The sequence below is a fragment of the Plectropomus leopardus genome, chromosome 16 (genome assembly GCF_026936395.1).
Source record: "Plectropomus leopardus strain MGB_pleo_1.0 chromosome 16, ASM2693639v1, whole genome shotgun sequence".
Classification (NCBI taxonomy): Eukaryota; Metazoa; Chordata; class Actinopteri; order Perciformes; family Serranidae; genus Plectropomus; species Plectropomus leopardus.
In genome coordinates, this window is record NC_142191.1 from 4,038,187 (window position 1) to 4,061,191 (window position 23,005).

At 39.6% G+C, this 23,005-nt stretch overlaps 1 protein-coding gene across 1 annotated transcript in view; it reads right to left on the minus strand.

The window, feature by feature from the left end:
- The window catches only part of atad2b (ATPase family AAA domain containing 2B), a 115,105-nt gene that overhangs the window by 66,799 nt on the left and 25,301 nt on the right, over positions 1–23,005 (minus strand). The window contains exons 20-24 of the mRNA XM_042503446.2: positions 15,366–15,501; positions 12,223–12,419; positions 11,063–11,222; positions 5,497–5,619; positions 148–276 (exon numbers count right to left, since the gene is read on the minus strand). Of these exons, the coding sequence (XP_042359380.2) occupies positions 148–276; positions 5,497–5,619; positions 11,063–11,222; positions 12,223–12,419; positions 15,366–15,501 (745 nt within the window). The remainder of the gene's footprint in view (positions 1–147; positions 277–5,496; positions 5,620–11,062; positions 11,223–12,222; positions 12,420–15,365; positions 15,502–23,005) is intronic.

Consider the following 23,005-nt stretch of genomic DNA (forward strand, 5'->3'; position numbering starts at 1 on the left):
GAGGGTGTCACACTTTTTGAAGTATTTTTAAAGTTATGAGCATAGTTTGTCTCATAAGGTGGGTGTGTGGGTCGTGGAGGGCACACATATGCATCATCACTGCAGATAAGCAACTATAAAAGTTTGGTATCAGCTTTGGATACTCACTAGTGGTGCACTGTTTGTAAGTGGCCTCGCCCTGAGTGCTGCTCCTCGCCTGCTCCTCTCCTGCAGTGTGATGCCTCCTGGTTGCCACAGCGCCCGTCGGCGGCATCGGCTGAGCTGGCGTCTGGAAGTCTGCAGAGCCCACAGAGGATCAGTTACCGACAACAGACAGTAGTCTTTGTGTGTGTGTGTGTGTGTGTGTGTGTGTGTGTGTGTGTGTGTGTGTGTGTAAATGGGAAAAACACTTCTGAAACACACTGCTGCCAAGATATAGTGCCTGTGTGAGTGTGTGTGTATAAACACCTAAAGAAGAGGAAGGTGCTTTGACAGACAGTGATGAAAATGTGATCCGACAGACGAGAACGACCGAGGGGTTGTGACACGGCGAGCGAGGTGCAACCACACGTCCATCAGCACAAACATTACTACAAAAAAAAAAAAAAAAAACTATAACGATTTCCTTTTGCAGTGACTCCATGTTTCACTCAAGAGCTTGAGTGTGACGGGAATGAAAAAGCAGAGGGGGGAGCACGGAGACATGCAAGCTCCTGAAAATGAGACATTTCAACTCTGACATCGAGTGATATTGAAAATTTTTGGCCAAATTTATCACAGCTCCTTTCATCTTGTCACGGGCGGAGAGAAAAATCCAGCGAGATGCACTGCGGGTTTTGAACACTGCTGCAAATGGGCATCATGCAGCGCTGGGCTAATTGATAGCTTTATAGCAGGACCTTGACTGGAAGATGAAATATTTACACTGCTGTATTCCTCCTCTCAGGCAGTTGACTTCTGCTCCTGCAATATTCATTTAGCATCCTGTGCTTTTAGTTGCTAAAAGAGGAAATCAAAAGCAACAGAGTGACTTCTGAAAATTGCTTCCTCTTTGATAAGTTTCCCGCTTGACACGGAAGAGCCAAACCTCTGTGGCTTAAGTCAGAAGTCAATAGGCCCTCGGGGGGTAAAAGGCTGTGCATAATACTGTAGATAATGTTTTTAAAGGGAAACCGGGTCCTCTTGTGAACTCCCTTCAATGTGCTTGGGAGCTTTTCTTAAAAAAAAAAAAACGAATTACGACAGACCAGAACAAAAAGGGCAATAATGTGTGACAGTGTCTCATCTCTTTGAAAGATAAAGGATATTTCATGGCAAAAAGCATGAGGCACTTAGATCCGCTTCTGAAGTAGCAGGATTGTTTTGTGTTCTCATGCCTGTAAACTCAAAAGCTATCAAGAGCAGGGAGGGACATGTCTTCATGGTCAATCAATAAAAGTAGGAGAGAAAAAAAACTGTAGCGGATTTCTTTCTTCAGTCTTGGCTACAAATTATGCAGCAAAATATGTGCATATATGAAGACATGCTATGTGCTTAATGTTTGACGCACATGAAATACTGTCAAATACTGTATTGTCATGTTTCAATAATCATGTCAGAACAGGGAGACGTGATATGAGTTTAAACACTGGATGGACAAGGGACTAATTTAAATAAAAGACCAAAATTACCAAGCCACTATAATTTCATTCAGACAATGAGAAGATTAATATGATCTTCCAAGGAAGCTTTTCTGCGAGTGCATGTGTCCCTAATATGAAGACGTTTCTCGGATTTTAGGACATTTCTACGATTTAGGACATTATTTGGATTTTAGGACATTTCTTGGATTTAAGGATTTTAAGTTTCTAGGATTTTTCAACATTTTTAAGATTTTAAGACACTTCTAGGATTTTGGGACATTTCTCTGATATTAGGGCATTTCTAGGATTTTAGGACAATTCTAGCATTTTTTGACATTTTTTGGGACGTTTGTAGGATTCTAGGATGTTTCCAGGATTTTAAGACATTTCTAAGATTTCTAAGGACATTGCTAGGATTCTTGGATATTTCTAAGATTTTAGGACATTTCTAGGATTCGAGGATGTTTGTCGGATTCTAGAAAATTCTCAGATTTTAGGTCATTTCAAGCATTATAAAACATATCTAGGATTTTAGCGTGTTTCTAGGATTCCAGGACGTTTCTACGATTTTAGGATGTATCTCGTATTTGAGGACGTTTCAAGGGTTTTTAGTACATTTCTGGGATTCTTGGACATTTATATGATTTTAGCACATTTCTGGGATTTTACGATGTTTCTAATATGTCAGAACATTTCCAGAATTTTACGATATTGGGGGCTTAGGTAGGACCTCTATTGGGGGGTACGGGGGATCCTCCACCAGCCCTTTTTTTGATAGAAAAGCTTCATTTTAATGCTGTTTTGTGCACTCTGGCACTTTATTTATACTAAAACTACAAAAACAATTCCCAGTGTGAGTATCACTGGATTAGAGTCTGGAATTAGAAAAACTGACTTACATATTTAGAGCAAAACTGAGGATGTTGATGAGATGTGGACGCCTTTCTTACATTTCATGAGAGACCTAACTGTGTAGATGCCTGTGATTAGACAAAAGTTCATCACTCCAAGGGAGTTTGTAACTTGTATTACATTCAGAGTAAAATGGTTGGTAAAAAGAAGAGAGAACTGGATGATGACCGTTTTGTAAACCTGATTTTCTACTCAATTAGGTTTTATGTTTATATGGTTTTTGGTATGTATATACTGAGGTATATATGTAAGCATTTGTGAACAAGAAGGTGTGTATTGGTTTTATTTTAAATTAAATCTTATTTATTTATATTATTTATTTTAGTTTTTAAAAACTTTTTTCAATTATGCTTATCTATAACTTATTTATGTAATCTCAATAATGTGTTTTCCTAAGTTTCTCCTTATAGAGAGAAAGTTTTATTATGTGGGATGGTGTTTGTGAACGTTTGCTCTGTTTATTCAAAAATGAACAAAAAGCCAATAAACAGAATCTGAAAAAAAAGAGAGAGAAAAAAAAAAAAAAACAACTTAAAAGTTCAAGTGCACAATTTAACTACACTGTATATGTGTGTTTCTATGTGCATAAACCTAATTCAGATTTACCCTAAACCCACTCAGCACCGCTCGGGGCTGTTTGGTGAGTGTACAGATGCAGAGCGCCAGGCAGACAGCGAGCACAGAAGGCACTGTCTGGAACACTGAAGCCTCGGGCATCGCTCCTTTCCGCGCCACATAGTCTACACTAAAAACTGACTGCTCCATCAAGTATGACTGGGCTAGCCTACAGATTTTTTTCCTCCCAAAAAAGCAAGTTTCTGTTCTCTGAAATAATCTATCAAAGACCTTCAACAAACAAACACAGAGAGGGTGAGAGGGCAGGCCGGGAACTACACAGCCAGCACGCACTGCGCTCATTATTCAAGAGAGGGAGTATTCTTTCAAAATGTTTATTTATTTAGATAAACAAATGATGCTTCTCAGTTCAGTCTTATTAGTATGCTATATTAGTCTGCTCTACCAATAATCCGCCGAAAACAACCGTCCCTGGATACAGAGGGCAGTGCAGCAGAAATTATAGGTATTTATCAAGTATCTGGGGTTATTAAAGTTTATGATCTTGCAAAGCTTCATCAGAGGATAAATACTGATTAAAGGAGCAATTCACCCCAAAACTAAAAACACATATTTTCTTTCTTACCATCAGTGTTGTTTATCAATCGAGATTGTTTTGGTGAGAGTTGGACACATCAGATGCAGAGATGTCTGCGCTCTCTCTAGGGTTCTCAAAATTTAATTTAAGACTTTTTAAGAGCTTTTTAATACCACCTTGAATATAATTATATTATAATTATAATTTAATGCCAACTTCAAGGCCATACTGGCAAACATGTGAGAGATATAATGCAAAATCTGTGTCAATTTTTACTCTTTTTTCAGATTTTTTTAAATTAATAAAACTGATTCATTTGTGACTTATATAGATTTATGAGGCGTGTGGCTTTGGAATCGACAGATTATCGGCATGGCCGATATTTGGTATGTTGCTGATTATCTGTATCTGCGTTCTAATAATGGCTAATAAAATTAATAAAAACGTGTACTTCTTTGGCTCCACTGCAGCTGTCTCAGAATCGACTGACATGCATGCTTTTTTTTTTTTTTTTGCATTTTACAATTGATAAAGTCAACTTGTACAAAATATTAACCCTAAATTGAAGTAATTTTTCTTATTTTGCACAATGAATGAATATTACATAAACTGAGAGGCATTGTATTTCATGTCTCCATCTGCTGGTGAACCATCATGATTCCCTCTGTGCAGTGATACGGTTCACAGGTGTAGTTTGGGAGAAAAAAAAGTCCCTACATAAATCTGCTCACGGGGTCTGTGGATTTATTGAGTAACCAGGTCATGGTTTCTGGAAAAGAGACATTGCTGTTGAGTTTTTCAAGTTTCAAATTTTTTACAGCTCCACGGCCGATATCTCCAACACTCGATAACTCACACCAAAACAACCGGGACTGATAAATAGCACCAAAGGGAAGAGGAAAAATGTGTTTTATTTGGGGGGTGAACCGTCCGTTTAAGTTTATGTTTGGGTCGGTGCAATGATCAATTTTTATTGTGTGATCCCTAAGATAGGAGTACACAATGGTTAGTGTGTGTTAACACTTTGAAACCTGGATGCAGTTGTGTTCAGATGCCTTTCAGAAGGCATTTAAACATTAAAAATGTGAGCACATCGGTTTGATTTCTGTCAAAAACAAGGAAAAAAAAGCAAGCAGAACTTTGGCATGAAATTTCTTTTAAATTTCTATAAAAACAAAAAACAAAACAAAAAAACTGTGAAAGGTGACGAGAAAATTACTTGACAGTAAACTTTAAAAAGGGAATCATGAGAAAATTATCACATAATTAGGCAGAAATTTAAAAAATCTATATTTATAATTATTAGTATAGTATAAGTATATATTGAAAATTACTTTAACAAAATAAAATATGATTATTATAATGTTTTGGTCATTTTCTGCCCAACTACAACATAATTAAGTAGAAACATCAAGAAATTTACATTTATAATTATTATAATTATAGATAGAAAATTAGGTTAAAGAGAAAAATATGATTATTAAATATTATTTATTTAATTTGATCACTTTTTCAGGTCATTTTCTGTATTCAAGTATAACATATTTAGATAGAAATAAAGAAATTTATAATTATTCTAATTATATATTAAAAATAAGATTATAGAAAAAAATATGATGATAATTATCTTTTTTTTTTAATCACTTTTCTAGTCATGTTCTGTTTTTGATCTTTTACTTTTCTTTCCTTTTATATGCCTTTTTCTGGTAATTTTCTTGGAGAATTTTACTAATTTTGGGGGTTATTTCTTGTTCAGTCAGTCATTGCCTTTTATATTTTTGAGGGAAATCAAGCCAATTTGCTTTAGCTTTTTTTGTGTGACTTCCTTACCCCTCTTCCTGCGCGCCTCCTTGATCTCTTCACACATGCGGTCGAACTCGGGGTCCAGCTCGGATGCAAAAATAGCATGAGCCGTGTCCTTTAAACTGCATGCTCGGTGCCTGATCACCTTATCTGAGAAAGAAGAAAGTTAAACGTAACATTAGTGCAACGAGATACAAGACAGTGATTTTCTGTGCATGCTCTCTGCATCTCTGCATTGGCTTTTTGTTATTTATTTTCTCTTTTCCTCTTGTAATTTTCAGAATGATGTTGCATGTTCGTCACACCCCATCATATATGTAAATGGGAGGCAAAGAGTCGAGCCCGCCTCCTTCCACTGTATCTGTGAGAAAAGGGATTGTAGCTTTTTCTCACACGTTGGAGAAAAAAAAGGATGGAGCCGGCTTTGGTGAGAAACGTCAGCACGCAGACATGCATGAGAGTCTTGATATCACCACTTAAGACAAAGGTGGGTGCATACACACACACAGACACATATACAAGGATTTTTTTCTTTTTCTTTTTTTGAAACACGTACTCTCTCACACTCCTTACACCTTCATAACTCTTGTGCCTCTTCTCCCTTAGATGTACCGCGGCATCATTAAATCCTCCCTTTTCCCCCCCGCTCCTGCATCCATGGAGGGAAAATAAAGACGGAGCCGAGGAGGCAGGCTAAAAGCATCAGCGCTGTAAACAGGCACTCTCTCATTACGGCAGGCAGAGGGAGAACAGTTCAGGCAGAGAGTGGCAGAGGGGTCACAATCTGCCGGCTTCCTTTGTCTAATTGGAGGACGGCTGCCTAATTGCGACAGTGGCAATCTGTGCACGCGCTTGCTTTTCCACTGACAGACGGTGCCTGAGTGCGTGTACACGCGAGTGCATTAGAAAAGCCCGTCGGTGGAGGGGCGTGTCAAAGGCCAGGTGGGATGTCGCGTGAGCTCATCAGCACCCTTATGGGTCCTGCCTGAGCGAGAGCAGAACATGCAACCGTTTCCTCCGCGGTAAAAGGGTTGTTATCGCCATTTCCCTCAAGCAACAGAGAAGTGTTTGTGACAGTGAGCTGCAGAGATATCGGCCTTTTTAACACAACCAAGTAATTATTTAGCAAGGTGAGGAGGTAAGAGAAAGGAAGCGATTGAACACGGAGGGATGGCGTGATGAAGATAGCATGAAGGACGAGGTGAAACAGACCGCTGAGGGATAATGAGGGTTTTTTCCCCCCAGCACGTTGTGAGCTGGTGTACAACTTCACCCAGAAGCATAATTGTGCAAGGTCTGGGCTGTATTCTCCGGGCCAAGCGCCGGGTGAGAGGCTTCGTTAGTCTTCCTTATTAAACTGCCTAATTGCGTTTTTCCCCTTTAGTGTATCATTTGTAGACCCTGCATTCCAACAAATGACCCAGGCCCCTCGCCTGCAAAGACAGAGATATGATTTATTCATTTGGGCTGGCAAAGAATTGCTTCCCGTTGATGTCGTGCGAGGGAGGCGAGCAGCTAAAGACACAAGGCGGGAATTAAAATGGTAATGTGAATTGAATAGTCTGAAGCAGGCCTACTGTATGCAGCTTTCAATTAACATCATGGTATTGCTCTCGAGGATTTGATTGTGGTAGAAAGTTTTTTTTCATTTTTTCTTCTGTGCGACAAGTTCTTTTTCTCAATTCACTTTTCCAACATTTTTAAGATGTTATTTTTTTAACCTCTTCCACTCCAGCCCTCCCTACCATAGACCTGGTCTGAGTCATTTAATCTTGACTATCTGCCAATACCGAGTCCTGGAGAAAAGAAATAGAAAAAAACAACAACCAAGACTTCAAAATTTTTTAAAAAATCAATATTATTAAAAAAAAAAAAAAATAATTAAAATCATTGAAAAAAGAGAGTATGACTTCATGACTTTGATGTTTATAAAAACAGTTGGCGATTCTTTTTCTTTGAATTTTCTGATTGATTAATCAACTAACTGTTGCAGCTACAAATCTGTAACAGTTAGTCTTTGGTGATTTTTTATGTTCTTATGTTTTTTTTTATGCAAGAAATGTCAGATGTGTTGGACCACCTGTTTAATTATCTATCTTGAAACATTGCAGTTACAGATGAAAATGACAAAAGATTTCCCAAACCTCCAAAATTCAGATGACTGTCATAAGTCCTGCCACTGAGTTTGACAAAAAAAGATCTGTAAGATCCAAGTAGGGATGTCTTGATCATTTTTTTTGCCCCCAGTCTGATCCGAGTCGTTCAATACTGAGTATCTGTCGATACTGAGTCCCGAAAAAAGACATAATAAAAAAAAAATAACACCCCAGAATTCAAAATTATTGGAAAAAAAAACAAAAATTTAAAAAAAACCCCTCAAAATTATGAACAAAATTGAAAATATTTCCCCCTAAACTTGAGGAGCAAGACTTAAATGTGTGTAACAATAGTTGGCGATTAATTTTCTGTTAATTTTCTGTTTGATTAATAAACTAACTTTTGCAGCTGCACTTGTGTAAACTTTTTGGTGATTTAATTTTTAGAAAATATCATATTTTATAAACCGTTCTCATGTATTTTATGCAGGAAATGTCAGATCTGTTGGACCACCTTGTTTAACTTTCTTCAAACATTACAGTTACAGCTGAAAATGACAACAGAAATAAACAAGCTTTCCGATTTCTCATTTCTCCACATTCAGATAAATGTCAAAAGCCCTGCCCATAGATTTTTATTTTCTTTGCCGTTGAATTTGACAAAAAAATAGATCTGTAACATCTAAGTAAGAATGTCCTGGTTGTGTTTCTTTTTTTTTTGCCCAATCCAATACTTCTATTTTTCCTTATACAGCAGCACACTTTAAGTCGCCTTCTTTCAGGTTAGTCAGATCAACTCAATGTATAAAATAGGCTTTACAATATGAATACATGAGTAGCTCTGTAATTTATTTGCTATTCTATTAAAAGTTTAAGATGACAAACCCTCTCTTTAGTCATTTTGGCCTGTCTCTTGGGAGTCTGTCCCTTTAAGGGAGTAGCCTGTTCTCTAGTGTTTGCTGCTGCAGCCTGAGTCTCAGTTACCTGAATGAACTGTATGCCATTGTTGTTTATTTTTATCGTCTTCATATCTTTTGTATGGAGACAGATGATAAACATCGACTCCAAAGAAACGATATTCTAGATGTGATCCTAGAGGGGCACACTGTAATTTTTCTTTCATTTTGTTTCACGTTTGTAAAACGTTAATGTGCCTTGCGTGGACACTAGTGGTGAATTTTTGGTTGTTTTATTTTATTTTAGCACATTTCTCTCATGCTAATTGGACTGCGAATTAATGGACACCAGCTTAATGACTTTAACAGTAAGTTCATGGTTTTTTAAAACTTTTATGATTTTTTTTTTTTTTAGTTTTCACAAGGTTTGAGGTAACTTAGGAAACAAGGAAGAGGAGCAAAATAAATCTTCAGAAAACATCAGCACAAAGTGTGGCCATTAACTCTTTGGACCGGTGTAGCTACAATACTCTTTAGGGACACCAGTATGAGAAAATATTTATATACACCATTGTTATGAAACTGTATGTTTATTGCAGAAAATATCATGGGACTAGCATGAAGTGAGTATGTATGCAAAGACATGTCGTACCCACAGAACCAATTTTCATTGACATATCTTGAGGTAAGTGATCAAATGGACCCTGATGAAAATAGCAATAATGGTTTTTCCATTGCAAAAATTAAGTCTAAATCTGGAACATTTTTCCTCCTTCCAGATGAGCTAAGCCAGATAAGTATGACATGGTTGGTAGCGATGGGTTTCTTAGGTCCTCATGTTTCATATTATACCAGAATCTTCGCTCTAGCTTAAAAAATCTGCCCGTTTTGTTGTCAGCCAAGATTGCTGGCATCCTAGCGGAGAGGAAGGGGTTAAATGTATGTACAAACATTTATTCTCTTTGCATAGGCTTTTCTTGGTCATGCAAGAAAGTACCCCGCTTACACAAAAACCATAAATCCAATTTATTTGTAAGCTACTGCAAATAACTGGCCTCTGTGTTGGTGTGTGTGTACATGTGTGCTCTTGTATCTTCCAGCACTCATTATGAAGCCCATATTTGGCTTTGGAAAAAGGTGCTGAGGCGGGAAGGAGGATGATGTAAAAATCGCTTCAAATTGCAAGACAAGAGACAATTAAATTTTCATGCATATGCAGCCTTTCTCAGCTACGGAGCATGAATTACACTGAGGAAATGCTATTTTCAAGGGGGGGGCTGTGTGCACTTTATTTCATTTGAATTTCCAAGTTGAAGAAAACCATCTTGAGGTTTTGTAATTTGACTGCCCAGAAGCCATCTTCATAAGTCATTAAGTGTTAAATGTAATTACTTTTTGCTCACACAATGACAGCCAAATGAAACACAACAGTAACTACAGAGACACATGGTCACACTTATTTGGATTGTCCAACGCCGACTCTCTATCAGGGGACAGCTGCACGCCATCACAAAAACTAGGAAACTAAAGTTTCACTGGGGACATTAAAGTGTGACAAGTTGAGTTCAGATATGCACTGCCAGTTCTGGGTATCAGTGTAATATTCAGTTTGTGATTAAAGTAATTCTTCGACATTTGGCTGAATTAATTTACTTGTTTTCTGATCAAATCCAGGCTGCAATGATCAATATTCATCTGAAAACTTTTTTTTTTTTGGCAGATTGTATTTATGTGCAAAGAGGCACATCTGATGAATAGCAAACAGGTGAAGTGTGCACACAATAAAGGGATAGTTTGGATCTTTTGAAGTGGGGTTTTATGAGGCACTTATCCTTCATCTGTTTACATGCAGTCGATGTCAGTCAGCACATGCCCAGTTTGGAGAAGCAGGCTGGAGTTCACCCATAGAAGATAAACAATGTACTGATGTGGACGAGGGAAGCAGCAAAACATATTTTAGCCCCCTAAAAAAATCAGTTCACATTTCAGGCTGCAACAATCCAAAAGACAGCCTGTCTTTCTTGCTGCTCTGTTCAAGACCAGACTCCACCGAGAAAAAACACTGGAGCCTTTGGAGTTTTAAAAGGTTAGTTCAGATTCACCAAAGGCACAAAACAACAGAAACTAACTGATCGAGGCAGCTGTAGACCAGCAGCTCCTCTGTTCAGCAGTGTTAAATTAATATTTTTGTCAATGGAGTCTGGTGGCTCTGACAAAAGCAATACATCTGCCTCAGGTCCTCATCAGAAATCACTGTCTGCAGCGAGGTAAAGTGGTGAAAAATTTCTAAATATAGCATAGATTTAAACTAATAGATTTATTTTCTGATGACTGAAATATGTTCAGCTGCTGCCCCCGGGCATTTTTTAGCTTCCATCTCCAACTTCAACCTGATTCACCAAACTGGGGGCATGCCGACCAACATCTACTGTATGTAATACACTGGCTATGAATAAGCACCTCATACAACCCCACTTTCAATAAAATCTCAACTACACCCTTAACTTTCATGTGTATATTGCAGGTGCATTTACGGAGAGTAACCTGCATGTGTGTGCATGAGTGTATTCAGGTGTATGCACGTGTCATTTTTCTCCTCACCTCCAGGATCCTTGTCAGGATTGTATTCTAGAGCGTTGCTGCAGATGAGATCGATGTCCACCAGGAAGTCCTTCACTGTCAGGTACTGGTGGGTGTCGATCTTGGTCATGATGGTGGACAGGTCCATCGGCTGCCGAATAACCTCCAGGTAGTCTGACACCTGACACACAAAGGTCACTTCATTAAACCTGTGTTGTTAAACTTTGAGTGAGATATCAGGGTGTGGCGTCTAGGCACGGGTTAGAAATACCGTCAGTGTGATTTTAAATACCATTAAAAATACAAACTCTCATCTTTCTATTAACTTCATACTGTGGAGGATGTATTGCAGATGTTTTGCATGCAGTGCCATCATGTGTCCTGGAGGTGCCTACTGTTAGAGCTACTGTATTTCAACAATAAAAAGCTCATACTCCACTTATTCATGAAGTCATGCAGCTACTGCATCGTCAGCAAGGCGGTCCTGCAAATATCTCACAGTAAAATGCCTTGTGTCAACAACTAAATGGATTCTGACGACAGAAACATTGCCAGGCGCTTTTATTTTGAAACAGAAATAAGAAAGGTTAAGTAAAACAGATTATTTAAAAGACACAAACTTTAGTATAGGCAGTTTAGAGTCAATATAATTATCAAAAGACCATTTTCACTATCTATTGTTGCTGAAAACCTCACCTGCCATGCATAAAAAATGTGTGTAAAAATATTACCTTTTGTTGACCTCTCGTGACTGTAGTGTGCAGAGAGTAAAAAATGGCAAGGCGAGATAGCCTGCACAACGGAGCAATATCATATCATGTAAATTATTAACATTTAAAATACAAATTTTGGTAGCCTACTAGAATAATAAAATCAAGTGTTTTTAAGTCCACTAGAGAAAATTTGCTGCAAAATTTACTGCAAACTTTTTGCTAAATATTTTCCTTTGGGAACATAATTTTCAGTTGAAGAAAGGTACTAAATCGCAATATATGTTATCGCAATACTATCGCAAAAGGTTTGAAATCGCAGTAACGTGATGATTTGATGACTTAACTATTACGATAATATCGTATCGTAGGGCCTTTGGTGATTCCACCCCGGTGAAAATCCAGTAAGTTATGAAAAAATAGATACCGCCCAAACCTAAAGGCATTCCTACATGAGTCCACTCCTCTCACCTCCTCAATGTCAACTGGCTTGCTGAAGATGTTGAAGCGTTTGTCAGTGGCCAGGCGCTTGGTAACATCCCTGAGAAAGAGCCGGAGCTCCCGTAGTGTGTTCTCCTCCTGCTCAGCCAGGCGGCGCTGTTCCTCTGCTGACAAGACTCGGGGGCCTGGAGCCTCGGCCACCGGCAGCACCTCTGCACACCTCTCACCTGGGAGAGATGCACAAAAAAAGGTTAAGTAACCTAACTAAATAAAGTTTTCACACAGTTTCCGTCAATAGAAAAGACTTAAAACTCCAACGCCAAGACACAAATAAAGAATCTTTGTGCCCAAAGCAAAAACCCATAACTGCCTCACCTACAAAAATCACTACAGCAACTATGCAAATAAATAAAAAATATAATAAAAAATAAACACACAGCAAGAACATTGGTTAGAAATGAACAACCAGACAGCTGAATCTCAAACCTGAACCTTGACTGTTTCCTTTTATCATCACTGCAGACACGCAACAAAAAAAATACTCACCCCAGGGAGAAAAACATGTTCTAAGATTCTTGCAACTGAACAAAAAAATAATAATACAGCTCCTCTCCTTCCCAAACACAGGTTATGAAATACACTAAGGAAAAGCCTCTGGCCAATGACAGAGTGATGAAGCAAGGCAAGCAGATCCTCTCCTCCGCTCCCAAGGCACCAGTCCTCGCCCAAGGCATCTGCCGACATCGTTAGGAAGGCTCCACAGCACCTCGGGCCACTACGCTCACTAGCAGCAATCCAAAACCCTGATTCTAATTATGGCTAATAGCAGCCAGGCCCTCTCATAGCAATTCCTCTCCCTGCTTCTCTGCCGGCCGCTCTGCTGGAAGTCGGGCTGCTGTCTTAGTCAGGCAGGAACCCCTGAGGAGCACCGGGCGAGTAAAGCGGGAGACCCCTGCCTTGCATCAATGAGCAAACTGTGGGTGAACGCTGGGTACAATTTCCATTTGAAAGCCCGGGAGGACAGTTGTCTTATATTGAACCCTGATCATAGGGCGAGGGGAACGCTGAGGACTGGGGCAGTGGCGGGGGGTACAGGGTGTATGGAGGCTGCGTATTTTGATGTGGATGAGGGATAGAGATGTCTGAGAAAATACAGGCTTCACACTGGGCCAATTGTGCACTTGTGAGCACAGCTTCTTCAATACTTTGCATCTGTGTGTTTTTATGTTCACTCTTAAAGGGAAAGCTGAGATCTTCTGAAGTGTGGTGTGATGAGTACTTGTGCATAGTCAGTGTGTTATCTACTGTAGATGGTGAACAGCACGATTCAGTTTGGAGAAGCAGGCAGGTGTACCAACATGGAAGCTAAGCAATTTAATGCTTACAAATTTACTTAGAGCCTCTGAGAACCCAAATCACCAAAAACATTCTGAATATGTAATTTAATGTCTTAAATGCATAATAAAAAACATTAAAAATGATCAGACATCACCCTCAATCCAAATGTGAAATATTGTTATTTTAGTTTTTTCCCGTTTCCTGAAGCTGGGTTGATTTGGCTGTTGTTATCCCTGATCCATATCATGTAACATGGAAAAAGCCAATCAAAAATTAAATCCGAAAACAAACCGATGATTTATTCCCGAGTAAATAACGTTCTCCTCATCATCTTTCTCTTGGCTGCTTGCCATCATTCGCCTGACACTGGGTGACGGTGACAGTAAAGGCACATCCAAAAGATGAGGATATGTATCAATGTTTTCAATTTGCATTGATGGTACGTCAAAATTGCTAATTTAATTAATATATCGCATTGTGAATATGTTGTGTATGGTACTTCTATGTGTCTTTCATATCTTTTGTATGTATTGTCTTCCTCTTATCTGGACCATTGAGTCTGTAATAAAGTTTATTATATCAATGCAGATAGATAGATCATTACACCCCTACTGCAGAGTGATTTGCCCAGGAAGTGAATGCTGGTTTTATGTACTCGCTATGACGACAGCAGCACATGTAGCTGCAGCAGCCTGTAGCTCCTCAAATCCTTGCTATTTCTTGTTACATTTTGCCATATTTTTCTATTTTTTCAGCACCATGTCCCCTTCTGCTGAAGCACAACTTTTCTACGATAGAGAAGCACTTATCAACATCGGGAAAAGTTGTGTGGGTTTGGACAGAATGCAGTAGATCACAAGAGGATCTCCACCAATGGCATTTGCCAAGCGGCCAGTCAGACCAGAGGGGAGAAACCAAACCGAAAGCGCCAGACAAAGAAAGTGAGGAGAGTCGGCATCAGGGCGAGGCTGACCCAACTTGGACCGAGAGCTGCTCCTCTACCAAGCCTTCTTCTGTCTAATGGCCGGTTGCGGGAGAATAAAGTGGACGAGATGCAACTGAGGCTCACTCTGTGAAGAGATGTGTGCAGGGCTGTCTCTGATCTCCTGTTACAGAGACATGGTTAACCCCTAACATCCTGGATCAAGCTACTGCACTGGATAGATGGACCTTGGTGGGAGCCATAAGGACACAAGACTTTGATGCAAATTTAAAAAATGCACCACAGGAATTGAATGATGCCATCAGCAGCAACATGCCCGAGAAAACGGATAGAATTTTCATAGTAGCTGCTGATTTTAATTAACTCATCCTTAAACTCCAAAGATGTAGCAGGATCAAGGACAAATGTAATGTTGTTTTTTAAACATTGTTTAAAAAATAAGTAATAAATCTACCTTCTACCTTCTGATTTAACACAAAAGCCAGATGTTATTGGGTGTTAATGGGTTTTTTTTGTGCAGTAAGAAAGAGGCTTTTGTTTCTGTGGAGGTACTCATGTGTGCTTCTCCAAACTGGGAGCATGCAGACTATCATCTGCTGTAGGTGCTGAAAATGGAAAAGTAGCTCATACAATTTTGAAAATCTGAACTTTGCCTTCACATAACAGATTCTGAACATGTCAAACATCTAACTGCAGTGTGTGAATGTGAATCATGTACACTCAAAGGAGGATCTCCCCTCTACCTTTCGCTGGACTCAAAAATGACTATGAGAAAGATGGAGAGCAGATCTGAGAAAGGAGAGCAGCACTTGCAGACAACACTGCCCTCTAGCACTGACAGCAGAGATGAGTCAGAGCTGTCTCATCCTGCATCAGTGAGCGCAGTCAGTACCTGTGTTCCTGAGGCGAGGCGGCGCCCTGGCCGCTTGGACCAACAACAGGTCAGAGAAAAAGTTCCTCCGGTCCTCTTCTCCTGGAGGGCACAGCGTCACCACCTCCCCGTAGCTCCTCTGAAACATACTCCTCACCTGTGATAAAAAATAATCAGGTGGCTCGTGAGAATTCAGTCACCATATATTGCTACGCCTTTCAAATAAACCCGTTTTGTAATAAAAACAGGAGGTTAAAGCGTAAAAAAACAAGCACAAAGGCCGTGACACCTGGTTAGATGTATGCCATCACCCAGAGCAGCAGAAAAATAGCTTATTATGATGAAAGTACGGTGGCTGTGTGGGAGGTTTGTGTCTCAGGTTCTGTCCTTTTTCATGCAGCAGAACACTAAATCACTTTCACTTCTTAATTTTAGCTCCCTGTAAAATTAATCACATATTGAGAATCCCGCATTTTAACCCAATTTCATTTTCATTTTCTACACCCACTGTATTGAACTGATTACTCCAATTTGTGTTTGTCACATAACAGGCTGTGTGTAGCTGATTGTGCCTGTTTTCATCAGCTGCTACATTAAACTGAAGCACGACTGAGCACAGCAGACGCTGAGCACACTGCTCAGATGAGCTACAGGATTTAAAGTGGGAACAGACAAGTTTTTGGCTTTTAAATTTTGATTGCACACACTGTGTTCTTGGGGCAGGGGGATAGTAGAGCTTTCCACATTATTCACATAAAGGTAAAAAGAAAGGTGAGATGATACTTGATTAAAGCAAATCTTCAAAATGTCAGCATTCATTGAAGCTTTCAGACATGTGAGATATGGACTGTACAAAAGCTCAGACGTCTTAAATCTAATCTGTACTGCCATGTTAAAGCTTGTACAGAGTTTCTTTATTTCTGTTTTTTTTTTGTTTGTTTTAATTTTATTGCTATTTTTTGTCTTTGGGTACCGATTTGATTTCTTCATTCTGTCTTGATTTTGTATTGTTTCTATTCCACTCACTGACCAGTTATTATTCTCTTCTAACTGTCCTATTTGCAAAAAAATAAATAAATCAATGAGCACAAATTGGAGGAGAAAAGAACCGCATCAACAAAAATTGCTGATAAATCGAAATTCGTGACCAGTTTGACAAATCCATCATCTGGTTTACGCTGAATGACAATTTCACCACAGCTGTCAAGTCGGTTTTATGCAGCAGTAGTATAATTAAAGGGCTGACAGAGCTGATAATTGAAAATTATGATGGTGGAATGGGAATTTACCAGTAATTATTATGGTCAAGCTGGGGGGATACAATGAATCTACAACCAGCAAGAGATCACTGTATCTTACTGCTGGGCCAATTCTGCTGAATCTTCATTACAGCTGCCAAAAAATTATCTTTTTAGTTCTAAACCAGCTAATATAGAGATTTTACCTTTTTTTTTAATCTACATTTTTATAGGAATCTAAATGTGCGCACATCATACAGCACAGCATACCTTCATCATTTTCTTTTTTCTGTTTTTAACATCAAAAAGAGAAATAATAACATCAAAAATAAATTAAAAGTATCTGTTTTAAAATCATTCATACAGGCAACAGCAACACCAATGGTGTGTTGATACGAAAAAAACAAACAAAAAACAAACAAAAATACCCCTAAAGAAATAATAGAATCACAAAAAACTATGGACAGTTAAACCTTGAGTATCTCAGCGTAAACTTAGGGAAAGTGATGTTTTTTTAACCATTTTTGATAAGTTAATATACAGTATTGGCCAACAAGCCTTTTCGCAGCTACCTAAATATCTGGTGTGCATTCACGCTGGCACAACAGGGTGCTTCAAAGATCCCAGTTCAGCTGCGCGTTGGAGCTCAAGGCCGCTCCCGATGGGAAGCCCTGTTGCTGACTAAGCACCTGCTTTCCACTTTATATCTCCCCCCATCTGTCTTTCACATCGATCCTCTCCTCTACCCGTGACATGTTTGTTCTCTCTTTCTCTCTGCATTGCCTTCTGTTCTTATTTTCACCCTCTCTCTCTCTCTCTGGATTTTACTCTCTCCTCAGAAGACGGGGGAAGAAAAGGAGGAATGGAGCAGAAACGAGGAAGACAGTAGGGGAGCCAGAGACAGCCAAAGTGTGTGTAGCACACAGCAGGTAATGATTCTCTGTATTTTTCATCATGATAAAGGCTGCAGGGGTGTTGACACAGGAAGGGGGGTGCTTAAAAAGAGGGAGGGGGTTTAAAGGAGAGTAGCTGGATGTGCGAAGAAAATTGGGGATGTCTGGCTGCGTAGAGCAACTGTAAAACAAAACTGGACACCTGTTCTGCTAGCGTGATCAATTCCTAGCTGCAGAAACAGACTTAAAAGCAGAGTAAAAACATTTGTCAGACTGCCCGACTCGGCCCCATTACTGCGTCTCAATTTTCTGCAGAGAACAATTCCTACTGCAGGTATAAAATGAGATGGCAGTAAAACACAGCTGGAATGAATAACTCTTTGTGTAATCCACATAAAAACAGCTCTGGCTGAGACGCCTTCCTGAGTCACAACAGCCTAAACATGATACCTTAATGCTCGCGGAAACTGGAACGATGACACAAACAAGAAAACACCCGGCAATAAAGAAAGATGTTGATAATGACATCCGGAAAAAAAATAAATAGTAAAGTCCAGATGGTAAATGAAGGTAAGATACAGTATTCATACACATTTTTACCAAGAGATTTCCATTAATTATCCATGACTCTGAGGCAAATTTGTTCTCTAAAATGACCATCGATACTCCTTACCCGGTTCTTAATCATATTATATAATAGTTTTTTACCCATATTATTTTAAAATGTGTATTGAATTCATAAGAGGATAAGAACTGAATATTTAAATATAACTTAGGGACTGTTTATTGATCATGGGAGGGGGGAGGGGGTGAAAAAAGGCAGAGCCATTTTTAAAGACAAAAGTTTGGCTAATTTTTTTATTTTTTGTGTGTTGGGTGATTTCTAAACATTTTTGGAGATTTTCAAGGAAAAAAATATTTGTTTTAGTGATTTTTACAGAAAAACTGCAGGGTGCCAGAAACTGTACAAATAGAAATTATTGTTGGATTTTCAAATTTCTGACAGTCATTGAACAAATCATGTGTTATTAAATAGATTTGTGAAACAAAATTCCAAAACTTTCATGGTATATCTAGTTGCGCAAAACTTTTCTAGGCCTGGAAATTGCTATTTTCAAATGCCATGACTTTTCCAGGTTTTTCATGACCATATGAACCCTGAAGACAGAACATGAGACTGGCAGGCTGACTGCTGCGAAATCAGCAGTGATGCAGACTCTGTACTGGCCTGTCGAGGTAAAAGGGGAGCTGAAGGCTCGATTTACCGCTCTGTGGCTACGGTCATGAGCTTTGGGTAGCGACCGAAAGAATGAGGTCACAGATATAAGCAGCCAACAGGAGCTCAGAGAACTGCTGCGAGTCAGCTGAGGTGGTTCGGGCATCATCCCTGTGGAGGCTTTCCAGCACGTCAAACTGGGAGCAGAGCACAGGGCACGCTGGAGGGATTACCTCCCATCTGGCTTTGGAAATGCCTCGGGATCGCCCAAAAAGAGCACGAGGATGTGGCAAGGGAGGAGGAACATGTGGAGTATCTTGCCTACACTGCTGATATTGCAACCTGAACTCAGAAAAGTGACAGAAAATGGGTGGATGGACAGTGATAATTTACTTTTCTGCTGATCAGAGCACACACTGCTGCGGTTTACTGGTTTTACAAAAGTGCACAGCTCAGAGTTGTTTTGCCACAAGATATGAAGATGGCAGCATAGACGAAGAAATGTAAATAATGATTATTTATTAAGACAATAATGGTAGAATTTTTCATGATTAATTGTACCATTTACAGGGTTCCTACAGCCAAAGAGAAGTTAGATTTGAGACTTTTAAGACTTTTTGATGCCACTCAGAATGTGGGTGTGGGGGTGCATGTATATATTTAATTAATTATAGTATAAGTTTAAATGAATAAGGAAGCTGGTTGATTAAAATTCAACAACTTAGGGAGAAGGGGTGGGATTAAATAAGTTTTTACTTCTTAATCTTTTTTGAATATGTAAACCAAGTCATCATGTGTTTGACCATTTCTTTTGCTTTGTTTTTCATTGTCTGTATGTATTACTTTTTATATGTCTTCCTGCTTCTCTATAATAATTTCTCTATTTCCTTTTTTACATGTTCGAAATAAATCAAATCAGTCAAACCCCGCTTCCCATGTCTTAGCATTTTTAAGACTTTTGAAAGATTGAGCTCGGCGCCAATGGCTGGATGAGACACGGAGCGATGGAACGGGCTGTTGGACATGACTGAGCTGGACCGGGCTGTCGGACATGTCAGCGTTGGAGCGACCTACAAACATGTCCACGCTGGAGCGGGCTGTCGGACATGTCAGCGCTGGAGCGACCTACAAACATGTCCACGCTGGAGCGGGCTGTCGGACATGTCAGCGCTGGAGCGGGCTGTTGGACATGTCCGTGCTGAAGCGCGCTGTCGGACATGTCAGCGCTGGAGAAAGGTGCGGACATGTCCACGCTGAAGTGGGCTGTGGACACTTCATGTTGGAGTGGGCTGTCGCACTATTCCGTGCACTAAAGCGGGCTGTCGGACATGTCCGCGCTGGAGCAAGCTGCGGACATGTCCGCGCACTAAAGCGGGCTGTCGGACATGTCCAGGCGCTAAAGTGGGCTGTCGCACAATTCCGAATTCAGCTGCAAAATCAACCAAAAGTGTAAAATCTAGTAACTTTGGTGAAGACGCAACGATAGTTTGGCTCATGTTCTGCTTTATGTCGGCACTGACACCAAATTAATGGGGCATCAATAGGCTGGCCCTCATGGCAAAACTGTGGTGCAAACATTCACATTCAGCAAGCACTTTATACCGATACAATGCACTTGTGATGCCTCAAAACACATCCAAAAAGTGTTACAGCAGTAAAAGTAAAGACTGATGGGACACGATCCCTCACTCAAACTGCAGTTCCTTCACACTCACAATCACATGTTCTAGCAATTTCCATCGGTCCTCCACCGAGAAGGAAGTCAATCTAAGCGGAGTGAGCGGCTGTTAAGGGAGGGAGGGAAGCTATGTAGTTGGACCCGAGCCTGTAGTGTCAGTTTTGGCTGGGGAGGGATGCTGCCTGTTCCCTGCTGAGGTTTGAAGCTGAGGCAGCAGCTGTCACTGTGTTTTCTCTGCCAGAGAGTGAAACAACACTTTCAGAGATAGCCAAATCACTTAAAGCACCATAGACTGCAGCATGTCCATGCCTAAAAAATTAGACCAAAACTCCTCAAACCTTGCTGGAGGAAACAACTGGGCCACTCTAGAGACAAGAGAAATAAAAAAATCATTTGATAAAACAAACAGTTCTAGCTGCTTAACATGTACACAGCCTGAACAAAATTCCACTTTTTCGTCAAGCAGCCTGGAAGTCAAACAAGTACAAGATTTGCTTCCTTACAGACTCCCACACAGAGCTCGTGGTTACACCTGCTTCACATAGAAAATCCCCAACAGTGATAGTTATGTGGAGTTAGTATGCCTTTCCTCATCATAGCAGAAACTAGCCCGTAATCCATCACTAGGCAGGTTTCCATTAACCCTTTAATTGTGCAAATTAAAATTGCGAATATTAAATACACGTAATGGAAACATGTCGATTTAAAAAAAACCTCCCATTTATCGCAAAAAAGTTTTTACGCTCGTATGAGGTGGTATTCCAGGCAATATTTCAAAAATTCTGCAATAGAAACACTTTGTAGATGGGGGTGATTTTTACTGAGCTAACGCTGATCAAACTGAGATTCTCAGTTACACAATGACATTAGATGGCCAGCATTTCTGTGACTTGTACAATATGTATTTCAATTACCTTTTAGTATTTTGTGATAAGTGAAAAACAATTAATTGTATTGTGAAACAAGATACTGAAGAGTGGAGTAATTATGTAATTTTTAAGTACTTGTTGATATTCGTTCTGATGGATTCACATAACATAAATAACTAGTCAAGTCATAAACTAGTATAAGGAACAGACGGTGTATGAAATGCTCGAGCTTTTAATTTGAAACGGCAGGCTGCAGCATTCATTCAATCATGCACTCACAGTTGTTCGCTGTAGTGCTAAAAGCTTTACAGCTGTTGTGGTCAAGACAAAAACTTCATGTAAATATGTTTTAAAATAAAGAAAAATACACTCAGACACAGTCATACAGCACGAGGGACCTGCTTTCTCTGGAGCTGTAACCCCAAAAAGCTCCTTTTTGATCATTCTGACACAACAATCCCCTCTTCAGCTGACTGGTGGAAACGTAGCCAACAATGGCTATCGCAGGCAAGTTCTGTTGATAACAATGTGGGCCCCCTTTTAATAAGCTAAAGTGATAAATCAGTTAATCTCTACTGCAGTGGTCCCCAACTGGTCCAGATTTCACCTTAGTCATTATTTCAAGGTCCACATATTATAAATCACCACATATTTAACATGTTGGCTTAGAATACAAAGAAATGAGACGCAGTGCTAGAGTACACAGATATGGTACTCCAAAACAAAAGCTCTGTGCAGAAAATTTACTCTACACCAAACACGTTTGGAAACACTTTTCCATCACAACCCACAAGCTGGGAACCACAGCTCTTCTGAGAAAAGTATATTGTAAAAGTCCATTTGGTGCATTGTATTCATGTGGTGAAGGTAGATTCAGCGTGAGAGACTTAAAAGTAGGACCCAAAATAAGCAGAATCACCATTAATGGAAATGACTCAATGACTCATTGAACAGCAGCCTTATCAAAACCAGGAAAGTAACTGCAGCAGCACTTTGGTGGTATTTCAGCACAAAGGTTTAGCATTAATGTTAATCTTTTATTACATACTATTAATGCAAAGTATTTATCATTGTAGTGAAGACAGACCGGAGCAGCCATAATGGTTAGCATTATTAAAAAAAGCATTAAAAAAGCAAAGACTGGATCTACTTACAACTGTACAAAAGTTAAGAAAAGAACTGATTAACAAGTGTAATGATGCAATCCTGCCACAAACTAGCGGTGCAAGACGCTCAAATGGGGAAAAAGACACAGCAGAGAGCCAAACAGCCTCAGGACAGCGTTGATATCCTCATGCTGGCTCCATATTGAGTCGAGCACACCATTTGTCCCATCAGGAGCTTCCCAGTTTTACAGGCTACATGGTTACATGTTCAATGAGCAAAGAAAAGGTAATTTAATGAAAACAGTAATTGCCATTCTTACATGGTTTCAGCCCGTCACCTAGCATGTAATGAATAAGCAATCTGCCATGTGACACAGAGGCTGAATGGTCCATGCGGTGTGATTACCTCCATTTTCATACTTAACACAGCATGTAATACAAACATGGCAGAGTTAAGTGAAGAAAAAAAGCCTTAAAGAATGTAAACAATTTCGATGCAGTATAAAGAAGATGAAGAATGACATGAAAGAAAGACGGAAAGACAACGTTTTTTTGTTTGTTTTTTAAATGGGCCTCGACACGGCCGTTACAAATAAACGTAGCTCGGTTAGTTGAGTGGGTGTCCCATGTAAAGACGCTATGCCCTCGCCGCAGGAGCCGC